Source organism: Chenopodium quinoa, unplaced genomic scaffold (genome assembly GCF_001683475.1).
Source record: "Chenopodium quinoa cultivar QQ74 unplaced genomic scaffold, ASM168347v1, whole genome shotgun sequence".
NCBI classification, from domain to species: Eukaryota; Viridiplantae; Streptophyta; class Magnoliopsida; order Caryophyllales; family Amaranthaceae; genus Chenopodium; species Chenopodium quinoa.
In genome coordinates this window covers 1,558,105-1,570,000 of record NW_018745068.1, presented here as the reverse complement: position 1 = coordinate 1,570,000, position 11,896 = coordinate 1,558,105, and the positions used below count along the sequence as shown (strand labels likewise).

Sequence of the window (11,896 nt, the reverse complement as noted above, 5' to 3'; positions counted from 1 at the left end):
AGGAAAGCGTTGATCCATGGCTTCAAACTCCTCCCAAGTTGCTTCAAATTCTGGTAACCCTTTCCATTTTACCAACAATTCAACTCTCAGTTCCACTCCGCCTCCTTTTTGCCTCACTTCCAGAATTTCCTCGGGCTCAACAACGAGCTCCAAGTCAGCGGTCGGTTGGCTGGGTAGGGTGGCAGCACTGGGAAGTCTCCCACAGCCTGCTTCAATTGTGAAACATGAAAAATTGGGTGGACTTTGCTCTCCTTGGGCAAATTCAGATGGTATGCCACTTTGCCAATTCGCTGGAGTACTTCAAATGGGCCATAATATCGAGCTGCCAACTTCTCAAAGGGTCGCTTGGCCAGCGATCTCTGCCTATACGGCTGCAGCTTAAGGAAGACCATGTTCCCTACCTCAAACTGCACATCCCTTCGCTTGCTATCTGCTGTTTCCTTCATGAGCTGTTGGGCACGGTTAAGATTCATCTTCAGCTCATCTAAAATCAGGTCACGTTCCTTCAGACTCTCTTCCACGCTCTCCACTACCGTAGCTTGCTCTTTCACCTTCCATAACTTCGGAGGGTCTCGCCCATACACAACCTTGAAAGGAGTCATTTTAGTTGCTGAATGGGGTGAGGTGTTGTATGAGAACTCGGCCCACGGAAGCCATTGAGCCCAAGACTTAGGCTGATTAGTCACAAAGCAACAGAGGTAAGTCTCCAAACACTTGTTCACGACCTCGGTTTGACCATCCGTTTGTGGATGATAGGAGGTACTACGCTTGAGGTGTGTTCCTTGAAGCCGAAACAGTTCCTTCCAAAAACTGCTCATGAATACCTTATCTCGATCCGAGACAATTGAAAGCGGAAATCCATGCAACTTAACCACCTCCCTGACAAACATGTCAGCCACCTTCAATGCGGTAAAGGGGTGCCTAAGGCCAACAAAGTGGCTGTATTTTGACAGTCGATCAACCACAACTAAAATCAAGTCCACCCCTTTCGAAAGAGGTAACCCCTCAATGAAATTCATTAAGATCTCTTCCCAAATTGCCTCCGGCACCGGTAAAGGTTGTAACAAACCTGTTGCCCCTTGCTGAGAAGTCTTACTCCTTTGGCATACCACACATTGCCGCACATACTCCCCACCTTCTTTCTCATTCCGGGCCAAAACCTATCCACCGCGAGCTTCAAGTATGTTTTCACCTCTCCTTCATGCCCCCCTGCTGGAGTATCATGATATTCACAAAGTAGTACAGGAATGAATTTCGACCCCTTAGGCAACACCACTCGCCCTTTATACAGCACTTGATTTCCCTCCAAGAAAAATCCCTTCTGCCTTGGCTGCCAGGGAGTCACGAAGTCCAATCAGCCATGGATCCTTTGAAATTTCACTCTCTAACTCGGTCCAATCCACCACTCGTGTCGAAATTAAGGCCCCAAATTGAATCCCATTGCTGTCCTTGCGGGAAAGAGCATCTGCCACCTTGTTAGACGGCCCGGGTTTGTATTGAATTTCGAAATCCATGCCCATCAACTTTCTCATCCACTTTTGATACTCGCCTCCGACCTCCCGTTGTTGGGTGAGAAACCTCAAGCTTTGTTGATCGGTCCTTATGACAAAGTGCCTTCCAAGTAAATAATGCCGCCACTTCATAACCGACAAGCTAATAGCCATCAACTCTTTTTCATAAATGGATTTGGCTTGATTTCTCACTCCAAGAAGCTTGCTAAAATACGCTATGGGCTGCCCTTGTTGCATTAACACCGCACCAAGTCCGAATCCCAAAGCATCCGTCTCCACCACAAACTCTAATCGAAAATCGGGCATCCTCTAACACCGAGGCTGTTGTCGTAGCTGTTTTGAGGGCTGCAAAGACGTGGGCTGCCTCCTTAGACCACCAGAAATTGTCCTTCTTCAATTGTGAGGTGAGTGGTCCCGCGATTTGAGCATATCGAGACACAAATTTCCGGTAGTAACCCGTGAGACCTAAGAAACCCCTTAGCTCCCTGAGATTTTTCAGTTCTTGCCATTCTACAATAGCTTTCACTTTCTCCATGTCCATAGCTACCCCTTTCTCCGAAATCACGTGACCCAAGTAAGCCACTTCCTCCCTTCCAAATTCACACTTCTTCCAATTTGCATACAATTCATGCTCCTTCAACAACTCCAATACTACTCTCACATGTTCCTTGTGCTCTCCTTCATCTCTACTATACACAAGGATATCATCGAAGAATACCAAGACAAATTTCCTCAAAGTAAGGTTTCAAAACCTCATTCATGAGGGATTGGAATGTTGCTGGTGCATTGGTCAATCCAAAGGGCAGTACGAGGAACTCGTAATGTCCTTCGTGTGTGCGAAACGCCGTCTTATGAACATCTTCCGGTTTCACCCTTATTTGGTGGTAACTTGACTTCAAGTTCAATTTAGAGAACCACCTAGCCCTATGCAATTCATCAAGTAGCTCATCTATGACCGGAATTGGGAATTTATCCGGCATGGTCTCTTTTTTCAACGCTCTATATTCAACACAAAACCTCCAACTTCCGTCCTTCTTCACAAGGATCACCGAGCTAGAAAAAGGGCTCGTGGATGGCCGAATAATTTCGGCTTGTAGCATTTCAAGGATCATTTTTTCAATTTCTTCCTTTTGGATTTGAGGATAGCGGTATGGTCGGACACTTACTGGATCGCTCCCCTTTTTAAGCACAATTGAATGCTCGTGGCCTCTATGAGGAGGGAGGCCCACTGGCATTCCAAAAACTCCATGAAACAGCTTCAATAGTTCTGCTAGGAACAGGGGAGGTTGCGGTTCTGCTGTTACTCCTACCTTCTCACCTTCCAGCTTACTCAACTCCACCCAAACACCCTGCTTCTCCTTCACCAGATTTCTGATCATTGCTTTCAAGGTAATCCGAGTCTTCTTGAGAGAAGGATCCCCAGTGAGTGTGACCGACAGCCCCCCCACTCGAAATTTTATGATGTATCTTCCAATTTGTCGTCACCGCACCTAGCTTCTCCAACCACTGTACTCCTAGTATCAAATCTGCATTTCCTAATTCTAGGGGTAAAAATTTTTCCACCACGGAAACTCCACCGTTTAGCTTCAATTTGATTCCCTGACATACTCCTTACCCCTTAATTACCTCACCATTACCCAAAGCTACATTGAACTTGCTGCCCTTCGATATCGGCACCGCCAACTCTGCCACTAATTTTGCCGAAACAAAATTGTGGGTAGCACCGAGATCAATCATAACTACCACTGATTTTCTGGACTCCTCCCTTAATTTCATCGTTTTGGGATTAGAGATCCCAATCATAGAACACAACGAGATTTTCACCGCTTCTTCGCCCTCTTCTTCTTTTTCTTGCAGTGGATCCTCTTCTCCGGCCACCAATAGTACACTCAACTCCTTCCTCTTACATCTATGACCCACGCTCCACTTCTCGTCACACCGGAAGCACGGATTCTTCGCCCTTTTGTCTTGCAGCTCAGCCTCCGTTAATCTCCTCATGAAGTTCGAACTCCGACCATAAATTCCAGACAAACCAGCCATGTTGACTGATGCGTGTGGTTCTGAAGATTTAGTCCAAGTTTTAGCTGGCTGGAATGATTAGGGACCCCATAGGTTTGTACCAAACCAGACCCACTACTTTTGTTGGGATAAGTAGTGTTGCTGAGGTTCTGGCTGGCCAAATTTGAAAGATCCTTGACCCACTCTTTTGGGCTGACAAACCCTGTTCTTCTCTTCGATCCGACCCGCCAGCTCCATAGCCCCTTCCAAGTTGAACGGATTTAACATTCTTAACTCCGTTTTGACCTCTCCCTTCAACCCTTTAATAAATTGCCCCAACATTAACGATTCTGGGATTCCCTCCAATGGTGCTGCAAGCTCAATATATCGCCGCCTGTACTCCTCCATCGATCCCTCCTGCGACACCGCGAGCCACTGCTCATACAAGGAGCCAGCGTGTGACGGCCGAAATTCGTAAAGTAGCCTTTGTTTGAGGTCCGGCCACCCCACGATCGGTCGCCTCTTTCGTTCCCATTGATACCATTTTAAGGCCGCTCCATCCATCGCCACCACCGCGGCTTCCAGCTTTCTGTCTCCGACAATTCGTAAAACTCAAAGAACATTTCAGCCCTTAATATCCAATTACCGGGGTCGGTGCCTTCGAATATAGGCATCTCAAGTTTGCGGTGTTTACATTGAGGACCACCGCTGCCACCGCCACCAGGCCAGTTTCTCTGCTCAAACTGATCTTCCTCGCCATGACCTTCTCCCCTCCATCCTTTGAAGCTCCTTACCGGAGTTCATACTTCATTCTCACCTTCGGCTTGACTATTCTCCCCGTCAATGTTGGGACCGACTGAATAATAGGTGGTGGCCTGTTGTATCTTTTCGCGAAATTTCTGGTATTGTTCCCTCTCCAACGCAGCTCGTGGTCTGCTCAAAAGCGGTCGATTCTAGCCTCGAGCCGAGTGGTGGTGTTGGCTAGAGCTTCCTCCGACCGCTTCCGCCTCCAATGCCTAGGCCACCGCCGCCAGCACCACTCTACCTATGGTGGCCTCTTGCGTGTCAAACTTCCTTTCAATAGCCTTGAGTTGCGCCTCCTAACTGTCGAACCTCCCATCAAACGTCGTGAGTTGAGTCTCCATCGTTGTGAGTCTCTTCTGGACGACATCCACCCTCACCGTGAGCGAGGTCACCATGACCGACCGCTCTGATACCAACTGCTATAGACTCAATAATTTGATTGCTTAAATGTAACAGTAAGCTCACAGATAGAGGAAAGCTTGGATATTTGATTGCTATTTGCAAATAACTGCTACAATGTAAACTAAGGTCTAAGCTAAAGCTGGACTCTTGAAGAAATACTACAACTACTACTACTCTACTAATAACATCAACAATCACATAAAAACTACAATTACATAAAATCAGAACAGTCACCACACCCCTTAGTGGTGCATTAAACGATTTTGTCCTTCCCTGCTCCTTGTTTGCTGTTGCTCGCTGCTATGTTGTTGGCTGCACTTCCTGATGTTTCTTTCTCCTCTCATAGACCCGTATGGCTTGTGGTGGGTTAGCCCGATTCATTGCACTCCACACATTTGCGCCATCTGTCGCCACCGGTGACCGCCTCTCACTTTCTCTTTCTCTCTTTTTCTCTTGGATCTAGGCTTTTTATGGATGGTTTTTCGAGGTGAGGGTGTGTTTTTTAGCGGGCAAGGGTGGTAATTCGGGGAAGGAGGTGAGGTTTCTGGTGGGTGGGAGTGGTTTTTGAGGGTGAAAATGGTGTTCTGGTGGGCAGGGATGCATTTTTCGTGGTGGTAGATTTTTGGTATTGATTTGCTAGTATGGCGGGTGGTGGCGATTGTGATTGTGGTGGGGCGAACTGGCGGTGGGTTACAGTGGTGGTGGGGCGATAGGTGTATGGTTGTGGTGGCAGTGGGTGGTGATGTGGTGGTAGCTCAAAGGAAAGGGAATGGAAATACCATGGGGTTGAAGGGAATCAATATAGGAGACTTAGGGGGTAAGGAGTGGGTAAAGAGAATGAATAAAATAGCATAACACAAACAACAAATCCCTTAATACCCCATACCAAATGCCCCCTTGATATAAATAAATAATTAGAAAATACTTCTAATAATGCTAAAAGTTTTAGAGTATTATACAAGATTCATTGAAAAAATCATGTTATATACTACACAAAACACGATTATATAAGGGGGTCTTTGGTTTGTTAAGTTGGAATGGATTGGTATGAAATCTCATAGTATGGAGGTATAAATTCAAAATCCCATACTAGTCTAAAATTGTTTAGTTTGAATGTTGGGGGTTTTGCACTTTTTTAATGAAATGAATTGTGAATTTTAGGGGTAAGGTGGGTATGGGATTCCATGAGATGTGGTAGAGTTAGAACCTCTTTGGCATGGGGTTTCCATAGTTGAACAACTCAACCAAACAATAAAATAGATGAATGGATTCTAACTCCATTCCAACTCATTCTAAAAGATCAACTAAATGATGCCTAAATTTAATTGAAGTGATCGACTCATTCTTGAATAAATTAACTCGATAATGGCTTTGCTTGACCCAAAATTAACTTGTACACAATATTCTGAGCCATATTGGAATGATAATGACATGATCCTTATTAAACCCGAATATGATAAACGAAACCCAATCTATAACGGTCTTACTCAAAATTGACTTGATCCAAACTTTAATCGAACCTAAAATAATTTGTTACAAACCTATACCGAATTGAGTAAACCCAAATCCTAATTTAATATCGAACTTAACCCAACTCAAATTCAATCCAAACGTGGTAGGATGCATGACTCTACATGAGCCAACTCGAACCCAACCCATGTAGATTAATCCATGAGCTTGACATGACTTGACCGTCTGACATGACCTACATTTCCCCAATCATCCAATTTGACTAATAGGGATGAGCAAAATCGGGTACCTCGTCAAGAACAAAATTGGATCCACATCAGATAAAACCGTGTCCTAGAAATTGGACCTAGTATTGGAATTGGTCCTATTCGGGTCCAATAATTTTGTAACCGGTCCCAGATCCGTTGGGAACCGGTTCCAAAATCAAGTACTCGGATCATGATCAGCATCAAATTGGACCTTCGACAAAAAAATCTACAACATAAAATTAAACATCATAAAATGATATTTAAAAGATTTGCTTTTTAGTAACACGTTTTTTTGTTTTTTTAATTTTTTTTTTAAAGAAATTAAAGGATCGGAGAAATAGCAGAAACAAAAAGTTCATAATAAAGGAGGCTTATGACCCCTCGTGAGTAATGTTTGGAGGCATTTTCAACTTCCATTCACAAGTAGATTCCATCATGTGTGAATGATCATTTTGGTATATATTTGCTTTCATCTTGGGGAGATAATTAAAAATAAATAAATAATAATAAAAGATTTAAAGTAGGTGTGATGAAAAAGAATGAATGTGAGTGAAAGATGGAGTGCGGCTGATAGGGTTTTAAATTTTTTGGGGTTTGGTAGTTAGGTTTTGTTAGATAGATGGTAAGAAAATTATATGTAATTGGATTGGGCTTAATAGTATACAAGGGCTGCAAAAAACTCTGAAGGTCCTTAAAAACTGACATAGAACTAGTTAAACCGGGTACCAAGTGGGTACTGGGTCCAAAAACTTATGGCTTGGAATTCGAACCGGTTGGAACTGGGCCCAAAAACATAGGACTTGGAATTTGAAACCGGTTGGAACTAAGTCCTTGATTTTGGAACTGGATCCTGGACCCGCTTGTCTAAATGGTTCAGGTTCCAAAATCGGGGTACCCATAATTCTTGCTCAAACCGAACTTTGTGTATACGTGATGTCTACTGTGATATAGTGAGGCTTAGGAAAATATAGGCTCACATATTCTTATTATTATGCATGCATGCATTTGTGTGTAGTGGTATAAAAAAGGGAGCAGGTTTGCATGCACATGCATATGCTCTCTGTCTAAAATTAATTTAATTAACTGTCGTTATCTAATGATATTTGAACGAATTATTTAACAAGTCTGACAAATAAATCTGGACCAGAGACAGAATTTACTTCCTTTGTTTCACTAAGATTCAACACTTGCTAAATTGGTATGTTCCAAAAAAATAATGACCACTTCCCTTTTTGGTAACTTTTACAATTTGACCTATTCACTATAAATATAATTGGCCCATTGTCCTTTCTCCCCTCATCTCCATCCTCCTTTATATATACTTCTTACTTCTTATTTGTTCATAAGAATTAATAACCCACTTGCTACCTCTTTCTTCTTTACTAAAATATTTGGTAAGAATGGCAACCTTTATTACATTAATCATTTACTATAATCATTCTTGGCCCACTATTATATCTCCTCTCATTTCTACCTTCCTTATAATATGCTTCCTCCGTTCTATTTTAATTGCAACGTTTGAGATTTTGCACTATTCACTCACTCTTTGACAGTCTTTTGTGATTTATACAATAGAATAACAGTCGTGTGGGGTTTTGTTTTACTTTCAAAATATCAACTTTTGTTTTTTTTAATGTATAAAGTATATTAATGATACCGATTGCAATTGATGCAATTGTAGTATAAATAAAGGAAGTATAATACTTCCTCTGTTTTTTTTAAATACTACAATTGCCTTATTCAGCTGTTTTTTTATGAATGACTCACTTCCTCTTTTGGAAATCTCTTACATTTTAATAATATAATTTTACTCACCAATAGTCCCCTCTCTCTTACTTTATCATTTCTCACTCCTTCAATGGTCCCCACTCCTTCTCACATCTTTTTACTTTTCAATAAAATAATGACCCCACTATCTTTTGTTACAATCTTTTTATAATCTTACCTACCCCACTTTCTCTTACTTTATCATTTCTCACTCCTTCAATGGTCCCGACTCCCTCTCACATCTTTTTACTTTTCAATAAAATAATAACCCCACTATCTTTTCGTAGAATTTCTTTTTATTATCCTACCTACCCTACAAACATCTTATATTATTAAAGTCAATAAAACCTTTTAAATTCTGTGCATTCACAACTCTAGCATTTTAAAAAAAAACGGAGTGAGTAATAATAGCTGCTGTAATTATTATGCGCTTATGTGTGTTTGTGAGTGTGTGTGTGTGCACATGTAATACATCTGTTACCTTGCAAGATATAATTTTTTGGGTATGTTTGTGATGTGGTTTTTTTGATTTGTTTTTGCATCTTTAACACTGCAGGCTTAAACTTAGGATAAAATTTGAGACAGAAATGATTGTCAAAGAGAATTTTTGAATTGCTATTTGCAGGATGGAATTAGATAGAAATTAGCAGCCAGTTTTCCATGTGAGCTGTAGGGTGTTCCATTATAGTAGAAGCCATTTCTTTAATCACAACTTTGTACTAATTCTGTTTTGTAATGTTCTTTACATTTACTATTTGCAGAAGAATTAAGGTAATGAAGATATGTAAAAGGGTGGGTTAGTGTAAGAAAAAGATGGATAAACTAGGAGAGAGTGTAAAATGGTGGCTGAGTGTAAGAAACAGTTGGATAAAGTTAGAGAGAGTATGTGAAAAAGATGTTAGTATTGTGTTAGATAAAGGAATTCGCCAAAATGGAATAAAGTAGATATGTTAAGAAAATTATGAAATGGATCAAAACGGAAATATGTTAGGAACATTATGAAACGGAGCTAGTATTTGTAAGGGGTACTTTCTTCAGATTTTTATTCCCTCTTCCCCTCACTCTCTCCCCTGACCAGGCAACAATGGTATGTAAATAGTATATGCATGTTTGTGTTTTTTACACATAGACATGATTTGTATAAGTGTGTGCGCATGTTTATATAGTGCACATGCATTTGAGCACATAAGATACTAGAAGTATGTGAATTACATCTGTATAAATGACATGTATGCATTCATGGTTTGTGTGTACGTTTATATTGTTCAGTGTAATGTTACATTAAAAGTATTTGAATCACATTTTGGACTTGGGATTTAGTTTTTCTTCCATTCATTTCTATTATGCTGGCATGCAGGAACATTCCAATCCGCATCAGATCGAGAAGGCTTCGAGGAGTAAGATCGAAGGAGGTGCCTCTGATTAGTCATTGTGGTGGGTCCCAGGCTACTGGCATACATGACACTGAGATGAATGTAGCTACTCTTGTGCATTCCTCAAGTCAGGATAATGATCCTGAAATGCTGGATGGTCAGTCCTCTCTTTCTGATTTACTATTGAGGATACGTGAAGAAAAGGTAGAAATGTCAAATATAGTTGCTAAGACGAAGAAAAGAAGATTCTCTAAACTGCAACCAAGGAGGAGCTCTTTAGCTAAGACTAATCTTGGGGATAACAACTGTGAGGCAATGGAATTGAGAACATTTGATGATGGCAATGAGACTCTTCCTAAGGATGTAGCTTGCTCAAGTAAGGAGAATGCTGTAACAAAGCAGAAGAAAAGAAAGTTGCTTCTTGATCAATCTGTAGGATGGGAAGATTTGCCCTTGGCAGTTCTATTTAGAAGAAATGTTACTCGCATACAGAGGAGAATTTCCAGCGTGAGTTTCCAAATCAATTTGCATATTTAAGATGGGGCTTGAGTGCTCTTTCACTTTTATTAAAATTTAGTTGTTTTTATCATGCTTTTAGTAACTAAAGGGTTTTTTTTTTTTTTTTTTTTTTTTTTTTTCATCCTGGTCCTTTTGACTTCTCAATCTTTTAAAAAACATCAAAATTATGAGCGTGCTTTGTTACCTATATATATGATTCGGAATGATATATTTTATTGTTTTTAAGCACTCATGTATAATTCTGACTGATATCAATGTTTGTGACCTCCTTCCATGGTCTTGCAGTAATATTTTGGAGACAGTAAGATTAAAGACTAAGAGATGAGCAAAAAGGTATGGACAGGGGAGGGACTCCAATTGAGTAGAGAACTGGTTGATTTCCTCGATGTATTGCTGGCTTATGGTATACAAAAGGATGGTGTAATCATTGGTAGGTGTATCATCCTGTACTGTAATTCCAGTAATTCAGTTTGCATGCCTAAGATGATTCCTGATCCATGATCGTGGTTCAAAAGAATTTATTTTGTACGGGAGACGATCTCTGTTTTATGATGTGCTTCTTTTGATATTGTTCAGTGGCCGAATATTTCAGCATGAGGTGGAATGTGCAAAAATATTGACCAACCCCTGGACCTGGTCAGGAGGTTAGCTTATATTAATTTAGGTTCATCACACTTCAATTGTTTACTCATTGCTCTTGATTTTTTATTTGTTTTGCATTAAAGCGGGTAGTGCTGTGACTGCTGTTATAATGCAACCCTAATTTTACTATCAAGTTTTATCATGCAAATCAATGTAAGATGTGATCTATGTTATATAAGTCGACGTTGTATTTGTATAGGTTGTATTAAGAGTGGTTATTGGACAAGGTAATCTAATGGTATAGGGTTAGGGTTGATGCAAAAGGGTTTTTATTGGACAAGGACAATACATGGTCAAAATTTTTGTACATGTCCATGTCGGAAACTTCTTGATGATCCTAATGTAGGAGAGTACTCTTTATCAATAAACTTGTTCGTATGTCCCTCTTGATATTTAAGTTTCTTGTTTGAAGTGAAAGGATATATGTATTCAATTACTCTTCCCTATGGATCATTTTTCAGGACAACATCCACGTTTTAAGTGATGTTTTGGCCACGTCAACTGTTGCTGCTTTGGACTAGTAGCCTATGATTGAACTTCATAAAGTTTGGTGTTGGATAATTCAGCACTCCAATTGAAGCGTCACAAATTGGCTAAGATAGTGCTGACTGTAATTTACGCAGTTCACCACTCAGAAGAACAGGACTGGGGGAAGTGAGGATTGCACGATGATGCATGTAACTCTGATTAGATTATCAGGTCTGTTAGCCAGTGTATTACTCGCTTTCTTTTCTAAATGTAATAATACTCGTGGATGTGCTCCTCCAATAGTTACAATCATACCATAGTGCTTTATTTGGAAGCAGTATCACTTCAGCAGTCCTGATATATATGTACATAAACAAAATTGTACATTGTTGTGTAGAATCAGTGAATATATAGTGATAATCTTTAAACTGTAAAATATTGTTCATATGTGGTTTTGTTTCCAGTTTTCCTCTCATTTAAAACGGTTGTGTTCTCTTCTTGTTCTTCCATTTGTTTCCAGTTGTGCTAATTTATCCTTCCTCTTTTTGTGGTATGGGGGAGTAATAAATATGCTTGTTATTTGGGTAGGAAATCTAATCCTAATCATATCAATAATAAATAAAGTCGGTCTCGCAGCTAAGTCACGAGACATCGACACTTGACATTGCAGTTTTTCGCCAAGTGTCGAGCCACG

At 40.5% G+C, this 11,896-nt stretch overlaps 1 protein-coding gene across 2 annotated transcripts in view; it reads left to right on the top strand.

Annotated features, from left to right (window-relative positions):
* LOC110709474 overlaps nucleotides 1–11,672 on the top strand; it is a 22,436-nt gene extending 10,764 nt beyond the window's left edge. Inside the window, exons 12-15 of one of the 2 annotated variants that reach the window (XM_021887696.1) lie at nucleotides 9,558–10,080; nucleotides 10,378–10,522; nucleotides 10,669–10,736; nucleotides 11,196–11,672. In XM_021887696.1, the coding sequence (XP_021743388.1) occupies nucleotides 9,558–10,080; nucleotides 10,378–10,380 (526 nt within the window). In that variant the 3' untranslated portion in view covers nucleotides 10,381–10,522; nucleotides 10,669–10,736; nucleotides 11,196–11,672. The remainder of the gene's footprint in view (nucleotides 1–9,557; nucleotides 10,081–10,377; nucleotides 10,523–10,668; nucleotides 10,737–11,195) is intronic. The other variant, XM_021887697.1, reaches the window with a different exon arrangement.
* The last annotated feature ends 224 nt before the right edge of the window (nucleotides 11,673–11,896 follow it).